This window comes from Emydura macquarii, unplaced genomic scaffold, assembly GCF_026122565.2.
Source record: "Emydura macquarii macquarii isolate MOO-44397 ecotype Brisbane River unplaced genomic scaffold, CSIRO-AGI_Emac_v2 contig_1253, whole genome shotgun sequence".
Taxonomy (NCBI): Eukaryota; Metazoa; Chordata; order Testudines; family Chelidae; genus Emydura; species Emydura macquarii.
The window spans coordinates 29,697,592-29,716,198 of record NW_027131390.1 but is presented as its reverse complement, the minus strand read 5'-3'; the positions used below and the strand labels follow the sequence as shown (position 1 = coordinate 29,716,198).

Sequence of the window (18,607 nt, the reverse complement as noted above, 5' to 3'; positions counted from 1 at the left end):
CTTTATTTCAAGTTCTGCTAAATAAATTTAAATTTGGTTTCACTATAGACACATCTAAATGCCTTGTTAAAAGGAGTGCTGAACTGAGATGAATCCAGTAAACTGAGTTGCACAGCTTCCACAGAGGCAGCAGGTTGGTGTACATGGCAGGTGTCCAGAAGATAAGGGACTGGGTACTTCCATGCAATGCAGTGTTGTGTGCTAATTTCTAGTCTGCACAGGGAAAGCGTGGTGCTCGCAGAGCTCTCAGCTGAGTGTTTGTGTTGCAAGCAGCTGGTAAGAGTGGGGGCAGTTTCCCTTTGGGGGCACCCCACTGTGAGTAAGTGGTAGCGATTCACCCCAGATACCTTGGTTAACCCTGAATGTGTCACATTGGCACACCCTCCTTCACACAGCTGAGCTACACAGGACACTGGGTACAAAAGAGATACCTGAAGAAGAGCTCTGTGTAGCTCAAAAGTCTGTCTATTTCACCAACAGAAATTGGTCCAATAAAAGATATTACCTCACCCACCTGGCATCTCTAATATCCTGGGCCCAACACAGCTACAACTACACTGCAAACAATTGTGTACAGAAGTCCAAAATGGACTTTCCCAGACGTTGGAATGCATTAAATGACTGAACAGCTGCTCAATCTTAGGACTTCCTCTCTTTAAAATGCTTTGCTTTAATTTATATCACACGTTGTATCAAGACAATTGGAGAAAAAGTCTAGTAATTGCCAGTGCTGATGTGCCACAGGCAAACTCACTGGAATCTTTGTCTATGGAACTCTCATTTATTTTAATTAGCTCTTAACATCTTATAATAGAATTGTGGCTTAGCTGAAATGGGACAGTTTTCATCATATAATTATGTGCTGGTCTGAGAAACTGATAAACTTGAACGAAAATGGGATTTTTTCTCCTTAATGGCCTCCCCTGCTGAAATCAATAAGGAGTTAAGTGCTCACAGAAGACTCCTGATTTCATTTTTTTTTAAACCTTTGTTGCTGATGCTGCTGGAGACCCACTCAATTGGCCAATTTTTAGCGCCTGTATGCAACAGCAATATGAAGGTCTCACAGAAACCTCTTATGTTGCAACTAGCTGTACTTCTGGAGTGGTTGCTCATCAATGCATGCAGCTCATTTAAGTTATAATTATCTGGAGACTAAAGCCTGAACTAGTACTCTCAGTTGTCAGTAGATCAATAACAAAAAAAACCCACACAAATAATTATGGAGGGCAAGCAACCTAAGCAGCCATGCTCTTACCATGCGTGGGTCTTCATTTTAATTACTGAAAATAAAACTGTGTTTATTTACAAAGGCTTTAATTTAGATTCAGCACAGACAAAAAAACGGTTAAGATGAAAATCCATCTTTAGACAAGTTAACTAAGCTTAGATATTGCAGTATGTAGCACACATTGTACAGTACAACATCTATACTCCACCATCATATTCCAAGGCTCCACTTAAAGTGACCATACCATTTACAGGACTTAGGGACAAGGAGCATAGTTTCAGTTTTGACTCTGAATTCTTTTGGCTTTTTAAGGTTTAAGCTAGACAATTAATTCCCTTTTCCCAATAAATAAATCTCCCAATGACAACATATGATAATATTTAATAGCATTCGTTACCCAATAAACTGCCAACCACTACCCTTTAGTTAGAATGAGGCAAGTGGCACCACAATCTCCTGTAACTGATGCAAAGGAATGTCACACAAACGAAGTTAGGAAATGAACCTAAGGAAGTTCTGTTGCATTTTACAGTACTGAAAATGACTCCTACAAGTGTTTTTATTTATTCATTCATTTTATTTGATTGATTTTTGCTAAATAGCCTTTTACATCGAATCAGTAAGTGCTATTTATTTCTGAACATTTGTCCAAAGAAGTCATTTCTTTCGCCTTTTCAAATTGAGAATTGACTGGCATTAAGTGCCTCATCCCTCTGCAGTATATAATGATGTGATATTGTATGCACTGTCAATATTAATACAAAGTGGCTTCCATTTCTCTGAAAAACTACTCTGAACATTTTGGTTGTTGTTCTAAAGATTTTAAACTGATCATTTCAGTCTCTAGACTAGAGATAGTTAATTCTCAGTGCCAATAAATAATGTCCTCCCAACTCATCCTGCAAATCGATAGTCATAGTCAGACAAAAGATTATTATATTAAGATTAGCGTTAAACATAGCTGATACAGGTCCTTTACTATAACCTGGAGTTGCAATTAAAAAAGGAAATTGTAGTTGGCACCTGGAAGAAGAAGATGGGTTTCTCCCTTTGTGGATGGTCAACCATCACACACATTTCACAATCATGTACGTTAGCATTAGAATAATTGCCTATCAGAGTTTCCATTATCCTCAGTTTTACTGTGTACTCTTCTTACTAGGCTTTTCATTAAAATAAAGATGTTTTCATTCCCATTTATGTAAAGCTACTGAACTATATTTTTAAGATTATTCTCTAATTTTGTGTGCTAGAAATCAGTCTCTCTAATACAGAAATTTCCAAAGGAGACTTGGATAGTTAGGTGCCAACTCTGATTGGATTTCAGGGGGATTTAGGTGCCTAATTCCATTAGACTCCTTGGAAAATCTCAGCCTGGTTGTCTAAATTTGGGTACTCAGAATCATGTATCCAACATTAGATACAATTTGTCAAAAAGTGAGCCACTTTACTTTGATCCTTATATTCAGTGGAGTGCATTTTAACCTACTACCCCTCTTTATTCATAGCTTCACCATCTTGGTAAAGCAACATGGTAAAGCTGTGGAGGAATGGAGACATCAGCAGACTCTTTCTTGTTTTTAGAACTCAAGATTGTCACTAACTTTCAATTTCTACTTAGGAAACACATCATCTGTACATCATCATCATCATCATCATCATCGCTAATGCGCAGGCACCTCCTGCATTGTAAGTATTTCAAAGCAGCAGCTACATTATTTTGCATATGCAAAATGTCTAAATACTGCATATAACCTAGATAGATCTAATACATATATTTTTGGGTGATTGAGAAACCCACACACTATGGGGTAAAACACTTAAGCACAACAGAATGGGTTAAGAAGAGAGCTTCAGCCTTCAGTTTGACTTCCATTAATTTAGAAATTTAAAGGCTCAAGTGGCCAACTGCATAAACAGGATACATCAGGATTATATATGCATATAGGCTTTGTGAAAATGCCTTCATTTTTGTGGATTAAAGGGATCTAAATGTAGAAGATTAGCATATCCACAGAAGACAACAATTACCACTAGTCTTCAGAATAGGTCGCTAATCAAGAGGTTTTCCACATATACTGGATTTTATGTTTCACACCTTATAACAGAAAGTACATTTTCCAGACACAAGTTCTAATTTTTTTAATTTTAATGGTTTTGCAGCATAACCGTGACTGTTCCATGCTGAATTTCATGAACCACATTCTCTAATGTTTCATCACTTGGCAAGCCCAGGGCGTGAACTCACATATAGAGCAAAGCAAGAGGTTCTTACGTGAACAGAAATGGTATGTTGGCCCACTGAGTGGATACATCAATACTAAATGCCGCCAATATGTGGTCTAACAGTAATATTGGGGGGTCACATTTTCAATGTGGGAGATTATTAGTTTTTTGGTGTATGCTGAATTACGAAGCTTAACAAGTCTCCCCACTTGTCCATAAATGGGGGCTTCACAACATCCACAACATTTCCCCTTTTTACCATGGTGGACGGGAGAAGAGGGGCCAACTTCAGCCCCCAATAGCAAAATGTGAGAGAATCTCCCTCAATGAATACTCAGATTTTCCCTCTAAAAGCCCCTCTCTGTAGGTTTTAACATGAAAGAGGATGGCTTGGCCTCTGGTTAGAGTGTAAAACACTTACGAAAAGGGCAAAAATTCTGTGCCTAGCGCCGTCTGCGGCTACAGGCCATTTAGAGTGCATAAGAATTACAGAAGTTGATTTACTTTATGAAAACTGATTAGTAAAACCCCTGTGGATTTCTTAACTGTACTGTGGCGGGATATAAGATTAGTGTAGCAATTCCCATCATCAAATGTATTTACTGTTAAAATATTGGATTAGTGATGTTGTTATCCACTGTTCCAAGATTACAAAGCGATTCTTTAATACTGTGTAGAAAAATACTACACTCTATCACTTGTAATTAGGCTTGCCGTTTGAGTGTGAGATTTTTTCCCCCTTCCTATTAAAAAATTCTGCTCACTAAATAAATACACAATTTCCTTATTTTGCTTTGTAAACAGAAAGGATAATACTTACATAGGAATAATTTTATTGAGCATCTCATTGCACCTGCCAGTCAGGCTTCTCAGCAGCATCAGGTGGTCATAAATAACCAACATCCCATTCCTTGCACTATTGGCTCTATAGAACACACACTGAGGTACACACTAGGTTGGGAATAATTATAAGTGAGATTTTAATCACTGGACATTTAACCCTCCTGAAGAAAGGTCCTTTTATGAAAGTGTTTTGTGAGACAGGGATGTTGATGAACTCCAGGGTCATCATTTTCTGGGTTTTTATTGACAATATGAGTTGAGGGATACAGGTTGGTCAGTTAAGAGTGGTTTTATACTGTATTTGTTAGCCTGGACTTTGAACAGACAAATCTTTGTACTTCAGATTTTTGGCCTTTGCTTATGTTTTAAAGCTGCCTTGGGTTATTAGGATAGGTGCTTTACAAAGTAATAAATAAAAAGATGCAACTATCATGCACTCCCTCCTCATGTAATGCTGCCAACCATCTCTGAAATTCCTTTGGTGTACAAGGAGCGTGAATAGAGGAAAGTTTAATAATGCATAAAAAGTTTCTGAAATTGATGCAATGGTAGATCTACCCTAGCGGCCTTAGTACAAAAGCTGGCAGGTGCCCACTGCTGCAGAATTTACCTAGCCAATTTCAGGCATTGTTCCCATTACTTATCCTATTAAACTGGATCTTCACCCTTCACATTCTTCTTTCTTGCTCTAGGTTAATTCTCCCTCCAACTCTGAACACCCTTGATCTCTTAATCTAAGACACGGACTTAAAACAGTATAAATGAGAGTACCCAATGCTAAAATAATCAGAGCTCCGTTTGACTTTAGATTGCCCTGTGTCTAGCTGACCCCAGAAATCTAGGCTATTTGCATGTATTCTTAACTGCAACTGCAGCAGCTCTGAACAACCTTGACACAGTTTATCAGCCAAATGTTTAATCAGGCAGTGCAGCAAGAAAATGTAACCACAACAATAGATAGTATTTAACATTTCAATACAACATGTAAACTGATGACAAGCTCATCTTGGCAGCTACTATCATGGATTCTTTTCCTGATGCTCTCGTCATCTGGAAACATCGTCTAAAATTTACCAGAGAATGATATATAATAATTCCCTAATGTTGTCATATGTTTATGTTCCAGACAGCAAAGTTCAATTTCAAATCATTGGGTTAATAGTGAGAGCAACAGATAACTGTTTGAATTAATCAGGAATCTTAGTGGAGGTAAAGGATTTTGACTGTGCATTCAGACTCACAAATCCATGGCTTTGACAGGACTCCCTTTCCCACCCATGCAATGTAGTGTCACTGAAAGCTTTGCTGGGCTTCAGTTTTCCTCGAAGAGGACAATTGAATTTCAAACTGACTGGCTCATTGATCTATTTATAACTGTTATAACTGGCTGGAATTTGTTTGGGGAAAACCAAAACCACAGTGGAACCAGGAAAAAAGACCCGACCCCCCCCACAAGAACACTTATTTTGTCTTAAAGCTACACTCTATATGCAAAACTGTCCAAACACCAATATCTGCCTGTGTATCCACTTCCTGTCACAGGAGGGCACAGATGTGATAGTGTTTGCTTCAGTGATTGTGCATGTGACGAGATCGGCCCCGTGAATACTGAAGATGTGCTACAGGCTGTTGAGTTTATTTCCTTTTGTAGATAAAATGCAACCTGCTACTAAGTGGCTGACTTTGAATTCTCAATAAGTAGCCCAAGTAATTTGATGAATTTTTCTAGGAATTCCAAGAGAAACATTGACTCTCCCTCTTAGAAAATGGGTGCTAGTTCATCCCCAAGTGAATATATTTCTAGGTAGAAGCAACTGCTCTTTATATTTTAAATATATTCCCACTATATTTTAAATATATTCTGCTCCCTTTTAGAGTTAGGAACCACTTTGCTTTATGGACATCATTTGTATCATTTGCCTGTTGCTCATTAAAGAGACAGCCTTTATCCGTACCATGAATTTTCACTCACTTTATATAAAATGTCTAAGGAGGGATATACAGTAGCCTGAATTACATCCAGAAAGAATTAACAACTAATTTAATCTTCTGCTGCAATAATGGCTTCAGCATTTTACATTTTGTTGATCACATTTCTGCCATCCATACAAAAAACACATAAAAATTGTATCTGGTTACAATTTTTTTTCTAAACAGCTAGGTACGAGCGTCCAAAACATTAAATTTTTAAAGCTATTCAGTCACACAAGCAAATTTTAAGTAAAGATTTGTTTCTATTCTGAAATAGGTGGCTATGGAATGGCAAATATAATACGTTAAAAAAAATTCCTTGCAGCATGAATGAATGCAACATACTGGCTGGTGTGTGTATAACTGCCACCTGATAAATGTCATCTTTACTATTAGTAAGTATTCCTTTTTTAGATTAAGGGATAGAGTCCTGTGCTTTGGGAGCTAATGATTCAAAGCTTTTACTTCTATTTCACATGCACATTTTACTAGCAACAGGGACGTCTGAGTAGAAGCGAGCACAGTTCAAGAGCATATCTTTCAAAATTAGCAGTAATTCAATCCCATGGCCATCAGACTGAAATCAAGTCTTCATATAATAAGATGCTGATTTTCAAAGAGCAAGCCCAGAAGTGCATGAAGAGTTAGCATCATACCTAATGTAAACATTCACTTACTGCAACAGTGTACACAAATCAGAGAGAGACAGCACACAAGTGGGTGTCCGATTCCATTTGTGATTACCTGTGCTGGATTTTCTGCATGCACTCGCAGTAAATGATTGTGAAATGTCATGGGCTCCAATCTGTAGTTCGTTTTTTTAAAATCAAGCCCTTAAATGCTTGAGAGGAGTGTTAGCTTGAGAGGAGTGTTAGCAGTGTAAAACATCAGGCAGAACTCTTAACTATTAGCAGAAATTATCAGATGTATAAAATGACTGTAATTACAGAGGGTTGGTTCTTTCCCTCTCCTCCCCCAATATTTATACATAAATTAAGGCAGGACAGATATGCAAGAGACAAAAAAAGGAAATGGCTCTAAATTCCTAAATTAGTCTAATATACAAATTAGTAATAAATTATTTGCCAAAGTAAATATGCCAAAGTAGGATCCTCTCATCCTGTAAAGCATTGTGTGTTCCTGCATATCAATATACCCATTCCCATTCCATATCTCTGTCTTCTGATTTGAATAAGCACCACATCTTTTTGAGTGGGTCAAGTTGTTGGACCTTAAGATCTAATATGTCAAATTCATGAGCCTTCCCTTTAAGCTGTCATTCTGTAGGCTTAAATAGAATTCTATCCCAGAAGTTAATGAGCTGTTCATAATTTCCTAAAACACCATTTGGATACTGATTTAATTTTAAATGTCTATTTTGTCACTGACTTATTTCAACACCCATTATAACGATGTGTGTGTCAGGTACAAAGTCCATGAATGACATGAGCTAAAATACAGGTAAATCCTTACATTTTTTTCTAGGATATGAAATATGCTGGGGGTGGGAGGGGAGGGAATGAGAAAAACAAATAGATCTTAAAAGGGCTTAGCCTAAAAACAGTACTAACAGCCATATTAACCATGGGACTCTCATAGCAGAACCTACAACAAATGTACTTTATGCCATGTGATGCTAATGACCAGAGAGTTACTCATTACAGCGCTTCTTTGGAGACAAACTTATACTGTTAATTCATAGAAATGAACATTATAATATTATTGGGGGGGGGGGGGGAGAGGGAGAAAGAGAAACTTATCTGTAATGTAGTTCCTACTTACCTGGGGCTGAGTCCATGATTCCAGGCTTGTCTCCTTCAAAGGGCTCTGGGATCTTCCCACCTCTTTTGTGTGCTTTTGAAGGGGGAAAAAAAATGTGTCAGTTTATCTGCTCAGCCAACATATTCACGTTCCCACTCATTTTCTATCAGAAGGCACAAATGACAAGACATATGAATAAGATTCAGACAATCCAATGAACGTCAAATGGAACCGTCCACTTTCCCATTGGTCACTGGGACAGGGGTTTTTTTGGCTCAGTAAATAACCCAGTTTTCATGCTGTAGTAATGTAGTGAGGAATCACAACAAGACTGCATCTAGTGCTTTGTTGAATTGAACAGCAGCACTTTTTCTGTCTCTTTAAAGCCCTTTCACACCTTATAGCATTTGATATTAAAACAACAGATAGCTCTGATACAGCAATTTTCATCTGAACATCTCAAAGCATTTACATGTGGGGAAACTGAGGCACAGGGCAGCAAAGTGGCATGCCCATCACCACACAAAAAGCCAGTGGCAGAACCTGGAATAGAACCCAGACTCCTGATTTCAGTGTCTACCCACTAGATCATACTTCCTCTCATTTATTTTGGCAATCAAGGACATATCATGACTAGAACATTTGTTACACACAAAGCAACGGCAACTAATTTAAGTGTGGCATATTAAAACAAAAAAGCAAACAGGAAGTTCCCCCAAAACACCTACTTTTTAAGCTGTTACTGAGGTTTCTTTCATGCACTTGGCTGATAGGTTTAAGGAAGGCAAAGGCTCTTTATAACAGGAGCTTAAAAGGAGGTGCCGCTTAATAGCTCATTGACTCTTCAACTCTGAGAATTCTAAAGAACTGGCAAGATTGACCCCAAATCAAAAGTCTTTACTATCAGATGGCTTACAGGAGTCCTTGAAGAATTATATTTGCTGACTCTTCATATTCCCAAGTTAAATCACTCTACATTTCCAAACCACCTTGCAAACTTGCTAATGTGCATAATTGCTCAACTCGGCTCATAAATGTTTTGGATTTTATGAGTATAGGGACGATGTGCCATTTCAACCACCGGAGAGTCATTGCTAAAGTCTAGTGTTATGAAAAGCGTGATGTTTGCTATTTATCTTAAGACCAATAATATGTTTGGGTAGGCATAATACACTCACACAAAAGTGGACACTACCTATTTTCAGCTTTGTCTTGCTATATACTGCAGAATAATAGATTTGGTAAATAGTAAGACATCATCTGACTTCCTGAAGGGCACTGATTAGGATTTTTCAATAAAACTAGAAGAGCTAAACTGAATGTTGGCTGGAAGCATTAAATATATTTATTTGACCATTTATCTAGAAGATTTATCTACCCACACACAGAGACTGATATACCAATAATAATTGATAAAAGTATCCCAGGAGTATGCTATTGCAATATTCAGACTAATATACACTTCATTAACACTTCCTTCTATCAATAGATGCTGTGCATTTTCTCACTGTATATGTTCCTCCGTACAAGTTTCCTATTTTGCACTTCCCTAAAGAAATATTACACACTGTAGTGTTGTTCAAGACAGCAATCAAATTTAGCAGTCCTGCTGAAGATAGAGATGGTTCATGAATTACCCATAAACTACTCCTAAGAGAGAAGCAGCATGATCCAACTGTTAGAGCAGAGGATTGGAATTCAGGAAACCTGAGTTTTATTGTAGACTCATCATATAGCCATGGACAAGTCACATACCTGCTCCTTGTCTCAGTTTCTCCATCTGTAAAATGGGAATAATATACACTTTTGTGATGTTCACTACAATCCTCCAACAAAAGGCACTATTAGGGGGCCAGGTTATATTATAGTATCTTCCTTTTGGTAGATGCAGAAAGTTAACACTTCGGACATGCCATGTTATGGGAGAAACTAATGACATGTCATAATGAAGCACAACAGTGTCTTATCTGAGTGCCTCAGATCATGGCGAGAAGTGCAGTATAAATGCCTAGGCAGAAAAAAATGTGATCAGCCAAAACACGTCTACTGCATTTACTGTCTATCATAATATATATTTTAAGTATTTGATTAAAACGAAAGGTGTCAAAAATACAGTTTGTAGGTTACCTCAGCTGTCTTCATTTTTTAATGGGTCACTGAGAGTGTTGAGTTCAAATGAGCATTGAAATAAACAGAGGATTTAGTTTTGGTAGGTTACACAATGGCCGCATGTATGCGGGAACATCTTGTTTTAAAATTGTACAATTACACATCCCTGTAATGTATCTGCTGTGTTCAATGATGTGATGACAACTGAACATGATTAGTGTTTAAATGTGACAATAAATAGATTTAATTTTTCTGAGGAAAGATAATACCAGATTTACTGTGAATCAAATCCAACTAAAACAGGGATATTTGTTTTATATTCTGTGGGAGGGTGGGGGGGGAGTTATATTTTTCATAGATACACAAGTGTAGGTAAATATACTCTACTTTTAAGCAGTATAAACATACATATGCAATTAATAATGGTAAATATTTCTATTGGGTAGTATGTAGAGGCCAACCATACCAGAGACACATTGTGTTAGGTGTTGTACAAATATTTTAAATATTTACTAATTAGTTTGGATAAAATAAGAATCCTTCCAAACACTTTGTCCATCTTTACTATCAACTTCCATAAAGCCTTTTAATGAGATTTGAAAGTGTTAGATAAATGGTTTTCCATTTCCAGTTTCTGTCCATGAGGGGCAACAGAACTGCCCAAATACCATAAAGAAAAGCTGGCAATACGGTATGAAAAGAACAGACATGATCGGAAATGAAAATGCCATAAATCCGATAAGGAAAAAATGTTTTCTAGACTCCGGAAACCTCAAAACGGGTAGTAATCTAAGTACTGCCGAAAGAGGTAGGATGGGGAAGAGGAAGATGCTTAGGAACAAATGGAGAAAGGGACTGAGAGCAGGAAGAGGAACTGGTCAGTATTGTTATCCAATGCAAAACCCTTTAAGATAGTCATTTTTTCATAATCACTGAGGAACTTCAGCAAAAACCCATAGAAGTCCCTGGAAGGACTACCACTGACTTCAGTGCACCACTTTGGATCAAGCACTGAGCATATAACGTTTGAAAAAATTACGTGCAAACACCAACACTTTATACCTTGCTGAGAGGCTTTCAAACGTTAACAAATCAACCCTCAAAACACCCTTGGTAAACTAGGTATAGTAAGAGAAACACGATCATCAATCCAGCCAGTACTCATCTACCGCCACCTCTGAAGTAAAAATATGGCACCTGTTTAAAAAGGGCACACAACAGGAAGCCAAGGCTAGCATCCTTTCTCTTCCAAGAAGTTCCAAGGGAAACAAGTGGTCAGGATCTGAGAGTTAGAAATGGAATTAAAAGTAGTCCCATATGCCACAGAGCACATGGGCCTTATTTGTTACAACTTCCTTTGATGTGGATGTAACCCCTTTCAGGGAAGGGGCGCTCCTGAAATAACACACAGAGCATCCAGCAGACTTGCTCTGGACTACGCCAGCAATGGCGGCAAAAGCTCAGGATGCTATTCTCCAGCTTTCATAAGACCCAGGACATAAGCACTGGCTAGCAACATTCCAGATTCAAACATAAACAGGACTCAGAAACAAAGGGTTTGGTTTTACTTTTGATTTGCAGTGTAGCATGGAGAGAAGCATCACAGTCGAGGAAGGCCCTTCTACCCTCCACAAGGGAAGACTGAGTCCTTTTAGGATTTCTGTGACATTGAACAGTGTCACCTCAGCAGAGATCAGAAAATCAGGAGGCTGAGAAGAGTCACAGTCAGGCTACCAAGAGTCAGCCTAAGTGGAAATTGGAATCCAGACTAGAGTGCCTCAAGGACAATGCAGGAGGTTAGGGCCATCCCTCCCTGTCTGTCTGGGAAGAAGGCTACACCCGCCTTGCTACTGCATCTACAGAGACAGGCTCAAAAACGGGGAATTGGCTGTTTCGGGGCCCTAGCCCTCAGGCAGGGCAGGGCAAGAAGTAGTCTATGGCTCCAGCCCCGCAGGCAGGGGCAGGGATGAGCAATAGGGATGTAAAATATCAAACAGTTAAACGATTAACCGGTAAATATTAGTCTTTCCATTTAACTGTTCGCTGCATGGGAGGGAAGGGGCTGTGCACTTGGGTGGTGAGTGGGGATGTGGTGTTGCAGGGAGGGACAATTGGGGGGGGGAGGCGCTGGGACATGCGCTAGCACATGTGCAGAGGAGAGCCCTAGTAGCTTAAGTTTGGTGCCAGTAGCAGCGGAAGGTTGAGCAGCAGCAAACCAGGCAGCAGCAGCTGAGTTGCTCCCAGGTGAAATGTCGGGGGGGGGGCAGGCGGGCATGGGGGTGTCCCTGGTCCTGGGGCAGGGCCAGGAGCATAGTTGGGGGCAGATGGGTCAGAGGGGTGAGTAGGGCATGGAGATGCTTTATTGCCTCCTCCTGCGGGCTAGGGGGCATTAGCGATCAATGCATCTAAGGGGTGGCAGCACCTCAGCTCTGGAGGCCCACGCTGGGGCGACTGGTGGGCCCAAGGTACATTGGGATGCCCCCATCAATCCCCCGGGTGACCCCCGCAACTCCCTTAGTATGTAGAATATTATATTGGTTAACCGTTTAAATGATATAATTAAAATCATTTAAACAACTGTTTTGTTAAAAGATATTTTACATCCCTAATGAGCAAGCAGACCTCCTGGTCTACAATGGGGTAGCTGACACAGCCTGGGAGGGGTAGCAGGAGGGATAGGTGGATGCAGGCCTGCCCGACTCCACCGCTTCCCAACGTAGGGCCACTGGGTCAGCGAGGTCCCATCCGAAGCACGCTGAGTGAGTATCAGGCCACAACACAGTCTATCATCTGCTTTCCTTGGGCTACTTCCTACCACTTCATCCTAGGGTACAGGGCTTTTGGGGTCATTGTTGGTATCCTCGGGGTAGAGGGCTAACGGCAGCTCCAGCTGCTCCTCCGCATCCCAAGTGGCAGGTCACTCTGACAGCTCCTCCTCGATCTTGAGGCTGTAGCACTTGGGCTCCAGTTCCAGCAGTAGGAGGGAGACGTCCTTTTCCTCCAGCAGCTCTGGCCCAACTGAGCTGTTGGGCTCTTACTTTATACTTCTTGTCCCCCCGCTTCTGCTTCTGGTGGGACAGGCTTGGCTGTTCTGATTCCACCCACCAGGGGGCAGGTTGGGTACCCTCCCTATCCATCTCAGAGGGAGGCCACGCCCCCTCGCTACAGACAATCTTACTATCCTTCGTATGGATACTTATTAAGAACACCTCTGTTTATTCATTTTGCTATTTTGTTTTAAGCCAGCCACTGACTTCAGTTGCAGGAACAGGCATCAAAGACTGAGCCTCAACTCTATTTGCCAGACTGCTGCTAGAAGAGAAAACAGGGTGGTTTCTACAGTCTGTACATTTGGGAGAGGTAGAATTTATGTACTGTTGGTTTTGTCTTTTATTATCCTGATCCCTTTTTTCCCCAATATTCCCTATTCTGAGTTCCCCATATCTAATAAAGTCGTTACTGTTTTATTACTCTGAAAATTGTGATAGCTATTTTATTTTTGTGCTCTAACACTCCTCTAATCGATTGTGTGTTAAATATTGTCCCAAAGGACAAGCCCTCTGTGCTCACTGCACGAGGAGGAGTTTCCTTGGAGAGAGGCACCAGGAGCCCTTATAACTGACCCCTGAGTCATAATCCTGAGAAGAAAAGAGGGAAAGCTGCAGCTAGGCATTAGGGCTGGGGTTACATGGATGAAATTATAAAATCCCATAATGTGTCATGTGAATGTCTGTATCACTTACTCAGTTACCCATCCTCCCCCTTATTCATGGCACACATCAGAGAAACCAACCATTCAGAATCTTAAGCTCATGGGTGGTGCATGAACCCCACATTCAGGGAGGTTAGACCCCAGCCCCACCCCTTCTGCCCAAGGCCCACCCCTTCCACCCACAGACCCCGAGCGGCCTACCACTGCAACCCCAGGTGCCCCAAGTCCCAACCCATGAGCCAGCTCCAGCACCAGGCCAGCTGGATGGCCCCAGCACCAGCGCGTCGGACAGTCCAAACACTAGGAGGCCCCAATCTCAGAGCATTGGACAGCCCAAGCACCAACCTCAGTTGCCCTGAGCTGCTGGTGGGCCCACCCAAGCCCCAACCCCTTCACGCTTTGGGGGGAGGACGAGTAAGGGCAGGAAGAGGAGCAACGCCTGGGCTGGTGCCAGGGAAGAAGAGGGGAATGCAGCAGGAGGGGGTAGGGAACCTCAGGGCAGAGTGTGGAGGGGGCCATGCCTGGCTATTAGGAGAGGCTTAGCCTCCCCTGGCCTACGATACATGCCACTCATGCCCAAGCAGGTAGTCCCCTGGTTCTTGGAAAAGATAGTGCTTTTCAAAGTCTGAAGAAGCATAGAGTCTGTCACATAGAGAGTCACAGGAAGAACGGCTATCTTCTAACACTGGTCAAGGAACTTACTTAGATGAAGGAAAGCAGTATTATCCCTAACAGCCTCCCTTCTTCTACTTCCCGTAGAACTGCTGCCTACAACCTTTCCCAGCTCCCCTAGACTAAGCGGTCTCCTACAAATCTAAATATGCAGTGGAAATAGTCTCTCAGAGTCCTTTTGTTTATGCTCCCATTACTTCCTCCCGCTGACATTTAAGATTAATACAGAGAAGAAAGTTCTATTCATAATGAGATGACGATGCATTAATTGATTTCAATCTGAATGGTACATTATGGTTTCACCCATTCAGTTAGAGCTCCATGAGCTCCTACAGATTACCAATTACACCAATTACAATTTCCGTGGCAGCCAGGCATGATTTTTAACATAAATAAGGTTTCCTTCACTGCACTTTTAGCAGAACACCAGTAACTTCAGAGATAACTTCAGTATCTATCCAAGTACTGCCTCTAGAACTAACATACACTGCAGTTGGAGAGCTGAGGGACCCCTTGCCTAGGGGCACAGTACTTAGTATCCCCTCTCCCACATGAGGAGCAACAAGAGTAGTCAGGAGGAGCTTGCAGGTGTCAGACTAGGGGAATCCCTAGGTTACCTTCCCAAAGCAGTCATAACCAGCTACAGCAGAAGGCACAGAATATAAGACAGAACCTTCTAGTCCCTTCTGAACATAGAGCAGCTTCGTCTTACCTTCTCCACAGCTGCAACAGTTGAGAGAAACATGCAGGGGTAGACTGTGGAAATCCCAGGACCTTCTACTTGCTTCCCCAAAGCACCAGCAACAGCTGCAGCTGAGTGATCATGTCTCAACCACCTCCACCTGTGTGGAATGAGGCCTAGCACTCTACTTACTTTCTGTCTGCCCTTGCCCTAGGGAGAGCAGCTGTAAACAGGAGGAATCTTCACAGCTTCCTGTTATCAGTCATTTAACTTGGACCCCCTTCTTCCTGCTTCTCTCTTACTTTGAGGACCCCTCAGCTACCTAGCCTCATTCTCCCTCCAATCTTTTCTTTTCCCTTTCTACCTGCTTTTATTTTGCTAATCCCTTCGCTTCTCCACTCCAAGCCCAGTCAGTGCTGCTATATGGTATTTTTGCAACATAAAATGTATAGGTACACAAATAATTTAAAGATACAGAATTACCATGCTGTGTCTCTACAATCACCCTGGGCACTTTTATGGTATGTTGTGGCATGTCCTGCAGTAAACTCTTTGCTTTGTTTTCGGCTGGTTTGTTTTCTATTTTCTATTGTAAAGTAACTGAGTGAGAGATGGGATCTCCACGTGCATCCCCATGGAGCCACAATCCTGATTCCACTAATAAATAAAGTGACAGACACAGAATATGGTCTCAGGGGTATGTGGATTTCAGAGAGCCCACCAAGAAAGGACAGGGGTTCCCAGGCAACTGGAAGAGTGTGATGCAGGGGCGAGGAAGCCATGTGTCTGGCTTAAACTCAGGAGATTTCATGTTTAATGTGGAGAGTCCCTGTGGGTAGCAGGACTGGCTGTTTGCTGAACTCTCAGGGGCTCTCTGTGGGCGGGAGAGCACCAGCGTGTGGGACACCATCCGGAAAGTACTGCAAATGCACATGGAGGGATGGGGGAAGTTTTCTTCTCGATAATGGGAAAGCCCCTTCCCCTGTCCACGCTTTTGTACACCCGCCCATGTCCCCCCCCCCCCCCCCATGGGGCTCTCAGCAGCAATTGTAGCGGGCACCACTGCCCCTGCCCCGCCCTGTGCCCCCAGACGCCGCTCCCTGCCCTGCTCCAGCCCCCAGCAGGACAACACCTTTGCCCAGCTCCCTCCTCTGAGCCTTGCTACCTGCTCAGCCTCCTCCCCGCGATGGACTCAGTCCCCAGCGCGGCTCTGTACGTCTCTGTCCCTGGCCGCTGCCCAGCTCCGCCTGTGCCCCGGCTCAGCTTCCCTTGCTCCCGTGAGCCAGAAAGAAAGGAGCAAGCAGCTCCCGCCGCCTAGCGGCTCCCCTGGTCCGCGGTGGCCCCAGCATTGCGGCTTCTCACAGGCAGCGCAGAGAGCCGCCTCCGCACAGACTCCACCGCGGCATCTAGCGGCAGCCGCAGCTCAGCCAGAAACCCTCAGCTGGCAGGTTAAGAATAGGGGAAGCAGGGGTAAGATCATAGGACTGGCAAACATTCGATGAGAATGGGGCAAATAAAACAATTCGGAAGTGCTCTGGTGGTGAAAAGTCCGTCCTGTATAAACAGCAATGAATGCCATAATACTGTAACATCAGGATTGTCTGAAGGAAGAAGGCAAAACTACATGATCAAACCCCAAACTTTAATGCAGCCATAGCCCTAACACAGCAGTGCCTGCCTCCCTAGAGCTACTGACAAGCCATGAGAGCCATCAAAAGAGAAGCCTTGTTCCAATATCATGCACCCACTCTCTCTCTCTCTCTCAGTCCACACGTTCCATCAACCCAGCTAATAGGAAAGGGAAAACCCATTACAGTACCTATTTTGCAAGAGTGGAAACTGAGGCAGAGAGGATCCATGTCTCCAAGGCTACAAACAGTCGCTGTTACAGCCTGGATTTGCCCTCAAGAATTGCTCGCTCCCAGTCGGGTATTCAGTCCATTACTATCTCATCTTATTATTTCTTTGTTTAGAAAACTTGCAATTATTTAGTTCACCCCACTCTCCAAAAGGCAGTGGTGACAGAAAGAATGCTGGTTCATCTAATACAATCTTTCCTGTTGCCGGCTGAGACTACAATTTTCCAGAGTCATTGTTATCTGGGCTGTATCCTTTTCAAAGAAGCAATGTCAATTCCAATGATAATATAACTAATTTATTTACAAGAGATTTACACATTTAAATTTCATCCCCCCTAGATGTAGTATAGACGTATGTGACACTTTCTCTCAAACATATTGTTCCTCTTTCATCTTCATGTTCACACTAAACCTTCCCTCTTTACTGCAAACACAAGTTAAATAGTGTTCAATCTGCTGAGATTGAATAGTGTTCAATCTCCAAGAGGTGGTATAAAAAAACTAATAACATCTTCTATTTTCAGATGTGTTATTTGACCAACTGCTATGAATATTGCTATACTACCATTGTACTCCAATGGGAATTTTCAAATGGGAGTCTTTCCACTGACTACAGTAGGAATTTGATCTGTCCTTTGGATTCTTTTAATCCATATACTAAATATGTAAATATTCCCAGCAGAGAAGAGGCTTCCATATAAAAGTTTGTATTTCTCTAGTACCCTAGAGTTTTGTGAGTTGAAGAAAACATTTAACAACATGACAGCTTTTGTTTTTATGTATTTTGTTTTCTGGAAAAGCCCTAAAATTATCTCAATGGCTTCTATTACCAATAACACTAACCGTTATTGATTACAGTGAAAAGCAAAACAGGCTGAAATTAAAAAGATAATATGATGGATTCTTCTCTGATGCCATGCAAAATTGCTACATCAGCATTAAGAGTGTCTGACACAAAAACAGTCCACTCCTGCACTTTACAGGAAAGGAAATAAAGAAAATGCTTTATGAAATTGCCCTGTTCTTTTCAGGTTTAAATACTGTACTGCTTTAAAATAATTTTAAGGAACAAACAGCTAGATAGAGCTATTTTGAAAGCACCATATTAGTTATATGACTAAGAAGTATTTGGAATTATTGTAAAATGCATACTTCAATCTTTGTTAGTTATCCAATTTAAAGCAACTACATTTTTAGCCTAAAACTGCACACTACTTACTGATATTTCTAGTCTGTAGTAAATCAACAAACGTTTGACTTCAGTTATTACGTTGAGAATGCTTTAAGTCTGAGGACTAGTTTATCCCCATTAGCAATGCCTTCTCATACTGGTAAGTTGATTTCAGCTAACTGGATACAATTCCTTCTCTCAACCTTCTAAGATCCCTGATGAGGTACAGTGTGGGACAAAGAACAAAAAAAGAGATGCAAGGTCATGTTAAGTGAAAGAAGCATGATCTGATTCAGTTTTTTTTCTGGACTAAATTCTTTTCTATACTTTCATTTTTCTGTTTTTAGGTTTATGATATATATACCACACA

General features: G+C 41.4%; 1 protein-coding gene across 1 annotated transcript in view; it reads right to left on the bottom strand.

Annotated features, from left to right (window-relative positions):
* The window catches only part of PCDH11X (protocadherin 11 X-linked), an 887,832-nt gene that overhangs the window by 451,630 nt on the left and 417,595 nt on the right, over nucleotides 1–18,607 (bottom strand). The window contains exon 6 of the mRNA XM_067548389.1: nucleotides 8,054–8,125. Within this exon, the coding sequence (XP_067404490.1) occupies nucleotides 8,054–8,125 (72 nt within the window). The remainder of the gene's footprint in view (nucleotides 1–8,053; nucleotides 8,126–18,607) is intronic.